Consider the following 16,605-nt stretch of genomic DNA (forward strand, 5'->3'; position numbering starts at 1 on the left):
ACGTGGCCTCTCTGTGCCTAGTGGTGTATGTTGGACTTCTTGTCTGTGTTTGAAAGAGTTACAGAGGGAGAGACGGCGAGGTGGTCCCTCTGCAGGTTCACTCCTCAGATGGCTACAAAGACCAGGGTTGATCCCGGCCAGAGCCGGAAGTCTGACATTCCATCCAGGTCTCACATGGGTGAAGGGGCCCAAGTACTCAGGCTGCCCTCTGCTGCTTTCGCAGCTACAACAGCAGGGAGATGAGTTATAGGCAGTGGAGTAGTTGGGGCTCGAATCAGTGCTCATACAGGTTGCTGCAAATGGCAGCTTAAATTACCATACTGCAATGCCTCTTTTTAGAATTTTTGAATATTTGAAAGGCAGAGTTACAGAGAGAATCTGCCATCCACTGATTCACTCCCCAAATGGCCACAACTGCCAGAGCCAAATGCATCTAGAGCTGGGAGCCAGGCGCTTCTTCCAGTTCTCCCAACATGGGTGCAGGGCCCAAGTACTCTTCTGCTTTCCCAGGCACAGAGATCTATCAGAGTGGAGCAGCCAGGACACAAACCGGTTTCCATACAGGATCTAGTGCCAAAGGCAGACAATGCATGTGCTGCATCTCTGTACCAGTCCTGGGCTCTTTTTTTTTTTTTTTTACAGTTTGTAAAATAATGTTAATATTGATTACATGAATAAGGAGTTGCAGACCCATGCAGTCCTTTGAGTAGGGTGGAGAGGACTGGCGTTGGGGGAAATGTGGGTGTGCATCTTGTCTCCTGTGTCCAGGCAGTAGAGAGACAGAAGGAAACGCTGCTCCTTGCTGTAAAACTACATCAGTGCTCAGGGTCAGAGATGTCGCCTTGGAGACCCCAGCGTGGGGAAGAATGTTCTGAGGGTGTTAACTGAGTGGTCTTGATTGTTCTGAGAAGCTGTCACCTTCGTTACACCAGAGATGAGAAATTCTTCCTAAGGCCTGTTGGTTCTGGTCTACCTCAATGTAGCACAGACCTGGGTGCTTGCTGCAAAGCCTGACCAGGAGTGTTGTTCAGTCCGTCCTGCTTTCCAGCTTCTGATGAGGTACTCGAAGTCTTGTGTTGGCATAGGTGAGCTCTCTGTCTTTCGTGTTCATCTGGCTACACTCTGTGTTTGAATGGAAGTCGGCAACCAAGGTGGACCAGTCCTGCAACATGTGCGCCAGGTTCATGTAATTGCCCTCACATCGGAGCTTGAAAGCAGCCATCCCGTGTGGGAACCCCCTAAGAAACCTTGCCTGGGAGGTCCTCGGGCCTGGCTCTTGTGTGTGCCAGTTGATGCAGGACAAAGTTTGTTCTTGCAGCTGCATAGTCAGTTCTGCCCCCAGCCCCAGCTCTCATGCAAGCTAACTCCTTATTTTAAAAAAGTGGTGTTTTTTTTTTTTTTTTTAACAAAATTCTTTCTCATACTTTATGCAGTGTTAACAAAAAACCTATAAACATTTCAGCCTTAGTTGCATTTCAGGGCCTTGTGAGTGGCAATGTTGGAAGAGAGAAGCCCACGACCCAAGGACCAGATCCTCTGGCCCCGTTGGGGGGATCTCTTCCAGGAACCAACAGTCATTGTGTGCCCACCACTGGGGCAAAGAGGAGAAGGCTGAGAATGAGACAGGAGTCACCTGTGTCATGCTTGGGTGCCAATTTGTCATTCTCATAATAATTGGATTCCATGTTTCGTTGTATTTCTGCCCTGACCAGTCACTAAGCTTGATGGAGCAGTAAGCTCAATCATAAATGCAAACAGTTATGTTCCACCGGCCCCAATCTCAGTAAAACGGAGTCCTACTTTTCAGAACTACAGCTTGAAATGTCCTGGTGAAGTAAGTGCGCCACGAGCGGCCCTGGATGGTGCACAGAGCGAGCATGTCTCGTGGCTCCCCATGGGGCTCTCTTCACATCAGCCACGTTGGCTTGCTGCGCTTCGAATATTGTCCAGGTACCAGGACATGACCCAAGAACTGGAGAAGGTTGCTGTCACTTTCATCATTTCACATATAGCCACAGACAGAGCACTGGAGAAGATCTTTGAAGGTTTCCCCACCCTTTACACATGAGGGACCCAACAACATGGAAATGGAAATGATCTCAGAGTCAGAAAACTAATTTTCTAATCCCAAGGTGACCCCTCCCCACTCTGCACATGACCAGATCCTCAAGCCACAGAATGATTCAGACTGCTCAGGAAATGCCCTGGTCTCATAAGACTGCCAATAAACATGGCATCAGGAAGCTGGTGTCCACTGCACCAACAGCATCCCATAAAAGGACTGGTTCAAGTCCCAGTCGCTCTACTTGAGATCCAGCTTTTGTTAATGTGCCTGGAAAAGTGGTAGAAGATGGCCCAAGCATATAGTCATCTGTCTCCTTTATGAGAGAATCAGATGGCTTCCTGGTTCCTAACTCAGGCACAGAGTAGGGGGTAAGCCAACAGATGGAAGATCCTCTTTCTCCCACCTCATTCCTTCTGAGTTGCATATCAAATAAAACAAATCTTTAAAATGGGTGTTACATTTTGATGTCTGTAAGAACTAACTTCAACGGAGTCCTTAATTTTCCTGTTTCCGTTTATTGTATTGCTGAAGCAGGCAAGAGGTGATTAGGGGATACACTTTCATAAGCATGAGAAAGGGGCCCAGTGTGATGGCCCAGTGGATAATCCTCACCTGGGAAGTGTCAGGATCCCACATGGGGTAGAATTTGTGTCCCAAATGTTCCACTTCCCATCCAGCTCCCTACTTGTGGCCTGGGAAAGCAATAGAGGATGGGCCAAAGCCGTGTGACTCTGCACCCTCTTGGGAGACCAAGAAGAAGCTCCTGACTCCTGACTTCAGATCAGCTCAGCTCTGGCCATTGTGGCCACTTGGGAAGAGAACCAATAGATGAAAGATCCTTCTGTCTTATCTCTGTAAACTTCCCTTTCCAATAAAAATAAATAAATCTTTAAAAATTTTTTTAAAACATGAAAAAGAATCTAGGTGTCATGAATAAAATGGAACCAAAATCTTAATTATGTCAAGAGCTAAGAAAATAATGATCTTTAAGGAACCCAGAAGTATTAAATTAGCACTAAAACACATCCTTCACATTTTATTTTTAAATAGTATACTGACACTTGACCCGATTTCATCACACAGAAGGACACGTTGCTACGACGAGTGCGGTGAGCAAACCGAGATGGGCAGCGTGGGAGGAAGGTGTCAGGCCTGCAGACAGCTCGTTTGTGTGGACACGTTTGCTTAAAATCCAACGGCCAAATGAGGAAACTGTAAACCAGAGCAAACACTCATGTTACACATGAACCATTAGACCAGGACTGTTCAGAGCCTCCCACAAAACTAACGTCCATGTCTCTAGGAGGACCTGCTGCGGCGGGCAACCTTTCTCCTGCCGAGGCCACTTGGCTGTTGATAACACCCTTCACGGGCCACACAGTGCTGTCTGCTGCAAAGTGAGCCCGCTACAGGTGTGCTGGGTTTTTGTTTTAGATGTGCTGAATTTTGTACTTTGCCCCGCAGCTGCCCACCACTGCCCTAGAGATTCCTACACAGAGACTGAATTAGAAAAGACTCGAGGCCGACTTTCTTTTGCTAGTTAAATACCTCCAGGGACAAGGGGACATACCATTCCCAACACACATAGCTCACAAACAGTTGAAATGATTTGAGATGTGTAGCACAGCCCCCCCCCCCCCACTTAAATGAGTTAAATTCTCAGCAGAAGCATTAAGGGGAACTTTTTCTTTGCTTCCTGCCAGTCTTTCCGAGTGTTTGAAGAGAGTTGCCTAGCCCTCTGCAAGTCTCTGCTCCTGGTTCTTGGCTGTGCTGTGTTCTGGCTCTACCACATGTGCAGTAACCCAGGACCAGAGCTGTGGAGCTGGGAACCAGAGTAGCCAACAGGCAGGGCTGTTTTCTGTGAATCAGTCGATGTGAGCTCTTTCAAACCCTTGGCAAGAACAGTTATTGCTGGTTTCTTACTTGATTTGTTTTGAGAGCAAGCTCTCGCCGCTGTGTTGCTCCACTACTGTGTGCAACAACCAGGACGAGGCTGGGCTAAAGCTGGTTGCTGGGAGCTCAGGCTTGTCTCCCCCATGGGTGGCAGGAACCCCAATACAGCCAGGAGTCAAGGCTGTGTGTTGAACCCCGACACTCAGATTTGGGACACAGACATCTTAAGCACTTGACTAACGGTCTATCCCTAGAGCTGATATTACTTCCTCCTTTCATAGACTAAGTGCTGCGAGGCGGGTCACAGAGCTAGAGGTGGAGGAGTCTGAGCACACTTTAGAACTGGATCCCATTTTACAGATGAAGAAACAATTCCAGAAACACGGGAACCTGTCTGAGGTCAGGGGCTGGCTAGGATAGAGATTCAAGTCTGCCTTCCAGAACAATGCTTTTCCACTGAGAATTGGCAGGCTTCTTACCACTTAAGCTGAAACCCCAACTCTTCTCACTTTGGTTCCATAAGCATTGACTGAACCCTTATCAGAGGTCTAAAACATTCATTTAAACCAGAAACACATTACTGGTGTTGTGGCACAGCATGTTAAGCAGCCATTAGGATCATCCCTTATCAGAGCACCCGTTCCAGTCCTAGCTGCGCTGCAGCCAATCCAGCTCCCTGTTTTACCTGGGAAAACAGCAGAGGGTGGCCTTAGTGCCTGGACCTCTGCTACCCAAGTGAGAGGCCTGGATGGAGCTCCAGGCTCCTGGCTTCAACTTGGCCCAGCTCCAGACATCGGGATCATTTGGGAAATAAACCAGCAGGTGGAAGATTTTCTCTTTCATGCCCTTCCTGCCTCCTTCTACCTCTCCCCTACACTCTGCCTTTCAAATAAGTAAACATTTTTTAAAAATCAGCAGCAAGGGTGGTAGCAATATAGCAAGGGTAGCTTTATATATATACATATATATGTAAATATATATTATAATGTATATGTGTATTAGATAAATCAGCAAGAAGAACTCATAACACTTTCTGGTTTTTGCCAAATGGTAGTAGATGTTATGGCTGCTTTGAGCTCATTCTCCCTCATACACACTCATTCTCTCTCTCCTCTTTGCCTATCAAATAAATGATTTTTTTTTCTAAATAAAGCATATGGGAGGGTGTAAGTGAGCTTTACGCCATAATGAGGGACTTAAGCCCCTGCAGATTTTGGTGTCACAAGGGAACCCGAAACTCTTATATACCAAGAAACAACTGGACTCAGAACATTAGACTTGCAAAAAATCCCTTTCTTGACTTTAGAAAAATTCATTGTAGATTTTTTTTTTTAAAACAATGTCAAGCATTTGGTCTAGTAATTAAGCCGCTGGTTGGGAAACACACATCCTATAAACAGAGTGCCTGGGTCTGAGAGCCTGGGTTCCAGCTATCGCAGACCTGGGCGGCAGCAGGTAAGGGTTCACATAGTTGAGTCACCATGACTTGGGTGGGAGGTCTGCGCTAAGCTCCCAGCTCTAACCACTGAGAGCATCTGGAAAATGAATCAGCCTGTGGGAGAGCACGGGATCTATACATGCATGTGTTTGTCTTTCAAATTAAAAAATTTTCAATGTCATGTTTGTGAGTCCTTGTGCTTTGCAAAGTACAAGATAAAATCTGTGGTTTATTAACTAAAGACATGAAGAAAGTAGTTTATTCTCTTAATGAAGACACAAGATACTTGAAAACTATTATAAACTCAAATTCTGTAAATGAGTATGTGAGGACCATTATACACTATCATGGGGGTCTTCAAAAAACTCAGGGAAATGAATAGACTATGCATGGATTTACATTTTTTGCACCAAGATGAATACCTTTAAGTCCATCTTTCATAAACCGTTTGAAGCCTCCACACACACAGAGACGGGGGTTAACATCTCCAACTCCTTGGGACCCCCAATACTGTGTTGCATTTACATGTGTCTCCCCAGCTCTTTTACACAGCATGTGTCACAGGTTAGCCAGCACATTTAGTGGGATCGATTAGTGGGTGAAGCAATGCATTTCAATAAACTGTCCAAAGAGAGACAGTGCCCCTTGGGAACTGAAAGTCTCCCAACCCTGGCAATGCCACCTGGCTAGTTGTTTATTCTTTTCCTATGATGTATCTTATTGCGGTCAGATTAAGCCACTGTCCGTGATGCTGGCATCCCATATGGTGCCAGTTTAAGTCCTGGCTGCTGTATTTTCAATCAGTTCCCCACTCATGCACCTAAGAAAGCAGCAAGAAGATGGTCCAACTGTACGAGCCCCTGCCACTCACATGGGGGACCAGATGGAGCTTCAGGATCTTAGATATCTTATTTGTTTAAAAGAAACAGAATGAGAGAGAGTGCTTCCATCTGATGATTCACTCTTCAAATGGCTGCAGCATCCAGGCTGGACCAGGTTGAAGCCAAGAGCTGGGAACTCTATCTATTCTCCCATGTGGATGCAAGGGCCTTCAAATATTTGGGTCATCTTCTGCCACTTTCCCAGCTACATTAGCAGAAAGTAGAGCAGGCAGGACTTGAATCAGCACTGATGATGGGATGTCAGAGGTGGCGGCTTCATTCACTGTACCATAATGCTGGCCATGGGCTAGCTTTAACATTCCTTCCAGTCCTGGTAGTCTAGGAAATGTAATCTGGGTGTTCCACAGCATTTGAATACCTTGTTCAGTGTTTCACACACACACATGATAAACCCAGCTCCTGGATTTATCAGTTGCAAATTTCAATCCTTGCCCCTTTAACAGGTGTTTGGCATTCCAAAGCAAGCTGGCATCTGTACACTGCTGGATAAACGGGTCTATTCAGCTGCATGGAAAGAAAGCAGAAGATTGCCGGGGGTGGAGGAGGATGGTGTAGCTGCCAGAGCACATTCAGATGTGGGGTGTCCTGGGGGGTCAAACGCACATCGTCTTCCCCTTCATGTCTGAGCACTGTCGTTTTGGACAGCTTAACCTCCGCAGGCCTCAAGCTGCTCATCTTTGAGAACAGGATAGTTACTCTTAGGCAAGACTGTTGAGAGGCTAGAATCAGGTGTGTTGAAAAATCAGAAACAACAGGCTTGCCATGGGAGGGCTGTTCTGCTCTCATGTTCCTTCAGGGTAGATGACACCCCTAGCAAGAAACTTCCAGCAATCCTGTGGGTTGGGGGTTGCATTTTATGGAGTATTGGTGCCAACAGTATTGCCTCATTTGATCCTCCAAATGATCTGGTGAGGTAAAACAAAGACTGCTGCTGGGAGAGGTCCAGGAACCCACTCACATCCTATACTGCAGACAGTGCTGGAATCAGACATCCATTCCACCTCACTGACAAAGCGGCTGGGGACAGATTGGGTGTGGGGGATTCCCAGATTTCTCTCTGTTATTCAGTAAATATTTATCACAACTCACTTGGTTGAGCTGGGTCCCGATATGGTAATCCACATTGGTTAGCTTAGTGCTTAGGATCTAATAGTTGCCCAATTAATACTCATGGAATGAACACATGGCTTCATCCACTTCTCTAGTTTCTCTGTTCAGCTAGAGGAGCAAGAATGCTTGCAAAGGACTAGAAGTGCTGGGCTGCCAGGAGCCAGAAGCTGGTGGCAGGGAAGGCAGGTTATACACAGCACAGGTAACTTTCTAGCAGCCAGACTACTAATGCCACTTATAATCATGGAAAATACAATCTGGAATGCCAGGAAGTAGGTCAGTGGTTGCCTGGGGATGGGACTGAGTGGGGGTGGTGAGGGAACTGCTTCAAAGGGACACCAAGAAAGATTTGGGATGATGGCTGTGATTCTTGTCTCGGTTGCAAAGCTGTCCTGGTGGTATATAAATCTGTAAGCGTATCTTTGAATATGTTGAGCTCATTGCACATGGATGTTGGCTCATTAATGCTGTGAGAGCAGAACAGGAAGAGGAATGGCAGGTTGTCTGGAGGGTCCCTCTATTCTTGGCCCCTGTGGACCCATAAGGCTGGTTCTCCATCCCCCTTAGTGATCCATACCTAGGGTGCCAGGTGCCCAAAGGACTGGGCTGGAATTCAAAGGGTTGGGGTCCTAGCTTGTCTCTGCCACCCTCAAAGCGTGACACTGGACAACAGTCTGGTCTCTGCTAGTCTGACTTCCCTTTTTTGGCCAGCGTCCTCCCAGCGCCAACCTGAGGGCCAGGGAAGGTGACACCCATCACCAAAAAGGATAGTGGGGTGACAGCGAGTGAGCCAGTCATGATGGCACACAAACAGTGCAACAGACCACAAACCAACACATACACAGCAATGTACACACATACCAACACACACAGATGCATACACCAATACATTCACCAACACCCTCTACCAAACACACACACACACACACACACACACACACACACACAGAGGCATGTTGTAGATTTGCTCCTCCCCCAAGATTCTTCACTTCCTTTTTGTTTGTTCACATGTACATTCCTATAAAGTTCACATATATATTCCTAACCTTGTCAAGTTCATGCACTCAAAATCTATCATGTTAGTAAGTTCAAATTCTTACCTCCCAGACAGCTTGGTCATCAAAAAATTTTGCCACATGAGGTCCTCTCCATATTTTGAGATTTAAGACAAAACCTGTTTAAATTTATGATAACATGTTAAGACATCTGGAGCACAGCATTCATCCCAAAATGAATGGAGATAAGGTGGGTTGACTATGGAGCCTTGAAAGAAAGCCATTTGCTTCCACCCTCCAGAAATAAGTCAAAGGCAAACACGTTCATCCTGGGGCCAGCTTGATCAAGTCCATGGGCACCTAATCAGAACCAGCAGGAACCATGTGCAAAGGACCCTACACCCACACAGGAGATCTGGAACAAGCTCCTGATTCTCAGCTTTGACATGGCCCAGCTCTGGCCATTATGGCCATTTGGGGAGTGAATCGTGGTCGGAATCTCTCTCTCTGTAACTCTTTCAAATACAAAAATATTCTTAATTTTCTTAAAGATTTATTTATTTTTATTGCAAAGTCAAATTTATACAGAGATACAGAAAAAGATCTTCCATATGCTGGTTCACTCCCCAAGTGGCCACAACGCCCAAAACTGAGCCAATCTGAAGCCAGGAGCCAAGAACTTCTTTTGGGTCTCCCACACAGGTGCAGAGTCCCAAAGCTTTAGGTTGTCCTCTACTGCTTTCCCAGGCCACAAGCAGGAAGCCGGTTGGGAAGTGGAACACCCAGGACAGGAACCAGCGCCCACATGGGATCCTGGTAGATGCAAGGGTAGGATTTAGCCACTGAGCCATCGTGCTGGTCCCATAAATAATTTTTTTTTAAAGGCTTGCATATGAAGCAACACAAGACACAGGCATATACACCATAAAGTCTGTGGCAGAATGGAATTTAAGAGTGTGTGGGGCTGGCACTGTGGCCCAGAGAGGAGCGGGGCGTGCTTGAGGACCGACAAGTTGCTGCTGAGTGCTTCCATGCTGTGTCCATTCTGCCACCGACTCCCTGCCTGCGGGTCTGGCCTGCCGATGCTTTCTGGTAGAATCCGGAGAGCCCAGATCTTCAGCTGCTGTGCAAGTCAGTGACCAGTGAGTTCCTCCCAGGGCTCTCTGCCCTTCCATCACCCTGCAGCTGTAGAAGCAGCTTTCCCTCCTGGCTAAAGATCTCCCCCACTCCCCGTGTCCCTTGCTGCCCCTCAGCCACACTCCGGCCACAGGAGTCTTGTGTTTTTGTTTCCTCGCTGTTCAACCTTGCAAGGCATGCTCCTGCCTCAGGACCTTGGTACTTGCTGGCGCCTTTTCATGAAATGCTCTAACAACTCCTCAAAATAACACACACATACACCCCAACCCCCTCTACATCTGCACGTCTCCTGGGGGACCAGCTTCTCAGATTAAGCTTCTCCTCCCCCACACTGCTGTGTTCGCCGCACCCCCTTCCTGGCTTTCTTTGTCTTCATCTTTGTCTTCACCATCTGACCATGAACAAATTTGTCTGTTAATTATCAATACCCTCCCATACCAAAATTGTCAGCCCGTGGGGTAAGAAATTTGCTGTTATGTCACCAGTACCTGAGGGATCACTCCTACATAGGGAACAAACACTTGAGTACAATCATATTACAGGCATCTAAGTAACAGAAGGAAGGAGCTTTGGCCTAAGGGTCCCTTGGACTTGGATTTCAGTGCAGAATTGGATACAAACATCACCCTGGATCCCAAAGGCTAAACTGCTGCCACCCCCACACCCAACACACACAGAGAACCTCGGGAAGTCCTTCTTCAAGGCCTCAGGGTCTGTGTCTGCAGCAGGAGACTTCTAAGAGCTATCTCAATTCTGAAATTATGTGATTGTCTTTTTCAAAATCAGAGTTTGAACCTTTATCCCCCTGGGCTAGAACTGAGAGGGTGGGCATGGACAGAGCCAGCCAGAAGACAATGCATAGTGGACCTAGATGCTGAGTCCTGGGTTGTGACGGAGGAAGGCAGGACTGTCACTGACCTGTCAGCAGACCGGACACCAGGCCCACGGCCATGGCCAGGCTGAGCGCCCCGGTGTCGATGAGTACCTGGTAGCCGACCCTAGAAAGGACAAACACAGGAGTCACATAGGCATCAGGCTGTGAAGACCATCAGGGACAAAGTGAGCAGCAGTATGGCCATGGGGCTGGGAGCAAAGCAGCTGTTCCTCTTGCCACCAGCACAGCCCAGCTGTTTGTTCATGAAGCCACACAGACATGCAGGAGGAAGTGTACAGGGAAGGCTGAATCCAGGATCCTCTCTGGCCTACTTTCACCCTTGCATCCCAAGGCCAAGGGCCTAAACCAGGAGTCAACAAACCCAAGTTCAAGTCCCAGCTCTGTTGCTTGCTAGCAGCATGACACTGAACAAGTCACTTCCATCTCAGAATTCCTGGTTGCCATTACACAATTAGAGATAAAGGCTTTATTCCTCCCAGAAAAGGGGGCAGAGGGGCAGCCTGGCCATCAGACTCATCTCCCCTGCCCACCTGCGCCCCTGGGATGTACCTGTAGTAACTCCAGGGTATCACATTCTCATTTAACTATTGCAGGGACCCTGAGTGTGGTTTCCCAAGATTGAGTCTGAACCTTGGCACTGTCTGTCCTTTTGTGGGGGGCTCAGAATAGCTGTCCAGAGCAAGCCTGGGTTCAAGTCTTCCCTACTTTTTGTCGCAACAACTCCACAAAATGTGTACAACCAACTGGCCCCATTTTGAATCCAAAGTGCAGCAGCTGGGGTAGGCAGGGTGGCTCAACAAGCTAATCCTCTACCTTCAAGCACTGGCATCCCATATGAGCACCAATTTGTGTCCTGGCTGCTCCACTTCTAATTCAACTTCCTGCTTATGACCTGAGAAAGCAGTGGAGGGTGACTCAAGTCTTTGGGACCCTGCACCCATGCAGGAGACTCAGAAGAAACTCCTGGTTTCAGAAAGGCTTAGCTCCGGCCACTGTGGCTATTTAGGGAGTGAACCAGAGGATGGAAGTTCTTTCTGTGTCTCCTTATCTCTGTAAGCCTTTCTAAGGAAAATAAATAAATCTTTAAAAAGAGGAAGAAGTGGAACAGCCGGGCCACAAGCTGACACCCACATTGGATCCAGGGAGGAGGGGTGGAGGAAGGGAGAGAGGAAGAGAGAAATCTTCTATCTGATGGTTCCCTCTCCGAATGGCTCCAATGGTCGGGGCCGGGCCAGACTGGAACCAGGAGCCAGAAGCTCCATCTGGGTCTTCCCATGTGGTTAACAGCGACCCACCAATCAGGTCATCTTTAACTGCTTCCCCAGATGCATTAGCAGATAGCTAGATAGGGAATAGGGAAGCCAGGACTTGAACCAGTGCTCATGGCAGGATGCATGTGCAGCTTAACTTGCTGTGCCAAAAACGGTCAGTTTGCTAGCCAGCTGGCTGGGTAAAGGTGGAAGACACTGAGTAGTACTACGAAGAATATGGAATAAGAGGCGTGCTTGTGATCCACTGGCACCAACTCCTACGGAAAACCATTTGGTGGCATCCACCAAAGCTCATGGTGTGAACAGTGGATGATGCAGCAATCCTACTTTATGCATGTACTCAACAGAAATGCCTTCAGCAAGTAAAGATAAGAAAGTGCTAGAACGTTTATAGGAGTGTTCTTTGAACTGGAAGCTATCCAAGGTTAAGCCCAGTGGATAGAACGTGTGTGTTCTAATAAACTCATTCTCACCATCTTTCCTTAGACTCAGCACTTGTTGATCCAGCATTTGCTCACCACAGGGCCACGCTCCTCGCAAGAGCTATTGGCCTCACTCTCCTGCCAGTCACTTTTGCTAGCATGGACGATACATTTGTACATCTCCCAACCACAAACTCTAATGTATGTGTTCACTGCCAGCCCCCTGGGGGACATTCACACCCAGTTATGCCCCTGTCATGATTCAGAAAGGTACAGGGCCAGTCCCTCCCCATCTGTCTGCTGCCTGGTCCCTGCATGTATGTCCGTGTGGCCCCAGGTGACCTGCTGTGTCTCTCTGCATTTGAGGGCAACCTCTAGGAGTTTAGTCATCTCGGCATTCTGGAGATGGATGCTATTGTTCTAAAGCATATTTTTCTTCAAATTGTATATAAATGAGTTCAAAACAGAACTTTGTGTCACTATCTTAAATGCAAGCGAGCTGGGAGGAGCTGTACAAAAAGACATGCTGAGAACAAACCGCAGTTCTAACCTTCCCAGGCGCAGAAGCCTGGGGTCTCTGTTGCTCTCCCTCCAAGGGACCCGAGAGCTGGGAGAGACCCTTGTTCTTCTGTGATTCTTGAGAGGGCTGCATGAGCTCAGCATCACCCACCTCAGTCACTTGGCCTGCTGGGTTCCAGCCTGGTGAGCCGGACAGATAACTATCCCAGAGGGCCATCTCTTAGCAGACGATAATCTCTCCTCACAAGGCAGTGTGCAGATGAAGTGAGGTGGGGCCTACCATACATTCTGGCACAAGACCCAGTGCATGGGCAGAGCTGATAAACCCTGAGAATGATTAACAGTCACAGTCTCATGGTCATGTCTGTTCAGCCAGCAAGCCCTGTAGCCCTGTTCCCAAGTCCTTCTTAGTGTACTGAAGGCACATCCAGAAAACACTCACATGACATGGAGGAGGGCATGGCCAGAGGGAGTCAGAGGGAGTCAGAGGAAGCCTTATTGCACATGGTGGGACAGGGCAACACAGGACCTCACTCTGGTCCACTAGCCCATGCATCAGAACTTTGGCCAAGGCTCCTTCCCGTGCACAGCGTCTTCCTACTCTGACTTCCTTCAAGCCCCACAGAGCTGGCACGAAGTGCCCTCCCCAGAGCTCTGTGGCAGGATCCCTCCCTCTCACTTTCAGTGACAACCTGGCAGCCAAGGCTGAGAACGGCTGAGAACGGCAAGTGGTTCAGCCCACTGGGAAGTGGGGGTAAAGAGTGATGTCAAGACAGACCCTACTGTGCAAGCCCACCATCATCTTGGCAGGTAGAGAAGTGGCCCAACTGCTTTGAGCCAGCCTGACCTGCTCTGGCTGCACTTGTGTGGCCTTGGGGACGGTGTGCTCCACCCTGTACCTCAGCTGCCTCTTTCAGTAAGAAGTGGTCCTAGGGGGTGATGACTCCATTCAAGGCAGGGTGTGAGAAGAATTTCTGAATAAACCAGTCACTCCTGAGGCCCACAGAGTACATGGCCCTGGATGTGTGTTTGCCAGCTCAGAATGCTGAGCATACTGCTTCCGTCCTGGGCAGGGGTGTGTGAAGGGGGAGAACCCGATGACATACCCGGCACTGCTGGCCCAGCTCATCTCAAACGCCATCAGCACAACATAGGTGATACCTCCGAGGAGACCTGGCAAGCCGAAGGTGTAGTGGATGCCACTGGTGTCATGAATCCTCAAGACAGAGTGAAGACACACCTGGGGACAAATGCCATTGTGAGCAGATCTGCAGGGAAGACCCATCTCCCGACCCCCTCTCTTCACAACCATTCGGTGTCCACAGATGTAAACTTGATGGGGCTCCTCCCCTCCTGTCCTCAACCAACCAGGGGAAGTGCCTGAGCACCTGCCCTCTCATCAGGCTCCCAGGCAAGCCGCTGTTTTGGCCACAAGAATGTCATTCTCTCTCCTGGTTGGGTCACGTGCACTTCTCGCAGTGATCCTTCCTCCTGGAATACATGTCCCCGTTTATTTGCCCAGCTAATTCTGCTTAGTAAGGTCCAGCTGAGCCATCCCCAGTTCTAGGAAGTATCTTCCTAACCTGTCCCAGGCTGGCTTAGGTGTGTTCCTATAGCAGTCATTCCACTGGACTTTTGCCACCTGCCCACTTTCCACACTAAGCTGTAGCTTGAGAAGCAGGTCAAGTGTTGAAATGTGCAACAGGTGGGTGTCCTTCAAAAAATTATGGAAAATCCATACCATAAAAAAAATGATTAGATTCCAAATCTTTCACGCCCCAAATAAACATATCTCCTTTTCAAAAATCTAGTATTTATACTTGGAGAAACAGAGAAAGATCTTCCATCCACTGGTTCAGTCCCTCCCAGTCCTTGAATGACTGGGGCTGGCCTAGGAACCCAGAAGTCAATTCATGATCTCTGAACAGTCCTCTCCAGGGACATAGGCAAGGGAATGGGGACACTGAGACCACTGTGGACCCTCCGGACAAAGTACCCTTTGTTCTTGGCTTTATTACCAGCCCAGTGCTGCTGCTCCCACCCCCAGCCCATGGTTCACTGTCGAAGCAGGTATCTGTAGCACGCCCCTCCTCAACACCCACTGAGGAAGACAGCATCAACAGAGTTAAGCCACCAAGCCCCTTCTCCAGAGAACCTGGAATTGCAGCCAAGAGACTCCAACAGCTTTCTTAAGCAACAGGTTACACTGCACTGCAAGAAGTAAGGAAAAGAAGCAGTTCTGCAGCGTGAGAAGAAAGCCAGCGCTCAGGAAAAGCAGGAAAGAAGGGGAGCAGGGACTGCTTGGGCTCTCTGAATACTCCAGTCCCTGGTGTCTGCCATTTCTGGGTGCCCAGATGCAGCCTAGTTCCTGAGTTCTCTGACCCCCCCCCACAGCCTCATACAGATCCTAATGCAGCCTTATGACAAATTCCCTGGTCAGCAAACCTGTATGGACTCACTCACTCCTTAGAACCCCAACCAATGAACCATCCAACTGGGCTTTGAGTCCCTCACCAGGCCTTCATAATGCCAAGCTATGAAGGTGCCAACTCCTGTCTACAGGAGTAGCACCCCATGGCACCACATGATGGCTCACCGGGGTCCCAAAGCTAAAACATGGGGCGCTGAAGGTCCAGCTCCTTACCGGCAAGCACTTGGCTCCTGAGATAGACACGAGCCCAGCTACAAGGCCCAGCACCATGGCAAGAGATGGGTAAGGGATCAGGTGACATGAAGGGCCCACAGCCACACCTCCTGCCAGCACTGCATTGTGGATTCGCGTCTGCAGAGAAATTGCCAGTGAGTGAGATGATCCCAGATCCCCTGTGCCCCTATGGCCTGCCTCTTGGCTGGAACGCATGACCTTCAGCACCGCCCTCATCTCACTTCTCCCTCTCAGGCTCAGGACCCTCCAAGGAATAGCTGGAGAGTGTGGCTGCCCAGCATTCTAGCCACCCCTCCTGGGTCCCACAGTGATATGTCCTTGGGCACTGGGCTTTGCCTGTACCTCCTGCTGGTGAATATTCAATGGGTTATCACATGGAAAGTCCTTAGCTCCGAGCCTTGAATAGGCTCCTCATTGGCTACTTGATGCTTGTGTCACTTGATCTGACCACACCCAGTTCCAAGCTGAGTCCCAGCACTTCCAAGCTCTTTACTCCCCTGCTGCCACATCTGGGCTTTATCTGATCCCCTCAACTCCAACAAGGCCATCAGGCACTAGGCCCTGGCACCAGCTTCTGAGTTTCTTGGACCGATGCACATGGCTGCCACCCTGTATGTCCCCAGCTGGGCTTCTTCTGGACTCCTGGTAACCATGGAACTGGCCTGAGAGGACACCCACCTCTCCTGGGTGCTGGAATGAGGCTCTGGACCTGCCATGTGCAACTGCACTCTCTCCACTCCAGGGTCCCCTGTCTGCCCAGGATTTCTCTTGCCACTCCTGGCTGGTAGCACCACTCCCCATCATCAGGGGCATTTTTGTCTGTGGCTGTCTCCTCTTCCCCCTTCAGACTCACACCCCCTGCCTCCAGCCCTGCTGCCAGAATAAATGCACCTAATGCCTGCGAATGCTTAGTCCACACATTCTCTCTTCATTCCCACTTTACAGATGGGGCCCATGGAGGCTCAAAAAGTTAAAGTGGGACCCAGCAAGGAAGCCTAGCAGCTAAAGTCCTTGCCTTGTGTGCACCAGAATCCCATATGGGTGACATTTCTAATCCCAGTGGCCCCGCTTCCCAACTAGCTCCCTGCTTGTGGCCTGGGAAAGCAGAAGAGGATGGCGTAAAGCCTTGGGATCTGCAATGGTGTGAAAGACCCAGAAGAAGCTCCGGGCTTCCAGCTTCAGATCAGCTCAACTCCAGCATCTGCGGTCACTTGGGAAGTAAATCAGTGGGTGCAAGAACTTTCTATCTCTCCTCCTCTCTGTATATCTGACTTTCCAATAAAAATAAATAAA

The 16,605-nt window shown here is 48.9% G+C and overlaps 1 protein-coding gene across 1 annotated transcript in view; it reads right to left on the minus strand.

Annotated features, from left to right (window-relative positions):
- Window positions 1–3,074: 3,074 nt before the first annotated feature.
- RHCE (Rh blood group CcEe antigens) overlaps window positions 3,075–16,605 on the minus strand; it is a 33,925-nt gene continuing 20,394 nt past the window's right edge. The window contains exons 6-10 of the mRNA XM_040979591.1: window positions 15,292–15,429; window positions 13,754–13,887; window positions 10,459–10,538; window positions 8,509–8,582; window positions 3,075–3,277 (exon numbers count right to left, since the gene is read on the minus strand). Coding sequence (XP_040835525.1) covers window positions 3,251–3,277; window positions 8,509–8,582; window positions 10,459–10,538; window positions 13,754–13,887; window positions 15,292–15,429 — 453 coding nt within the window. The 3' untranslated portion in view covers window positions 3,075–3,250. The remainder of the gene's footprint in view (window positions 3,278–8,508; window positions 8,583–10,458; window positions 10,539–13,753; window positions 13,888–15,291; window positions 15,430–16,605) is intronic.

The sequence above is a fragment of the Ochotona curzoniae genome, unplaced genomic scaffold, assembly GCF_017591425.1.
Source record: "Ochotona curzoniae isolate NIBS_2020 unplaced genomic scaffold, NIBS_Ocur_1.0 contig_3255, whole genome shotgun sequence".
NCBI classification, from domain to species: Eukaryota; Metazoa; Chordata; class Mammalia; order Lagomorpha; family Ochotonidae; genus Ochotona; species Ochotona curzoniae.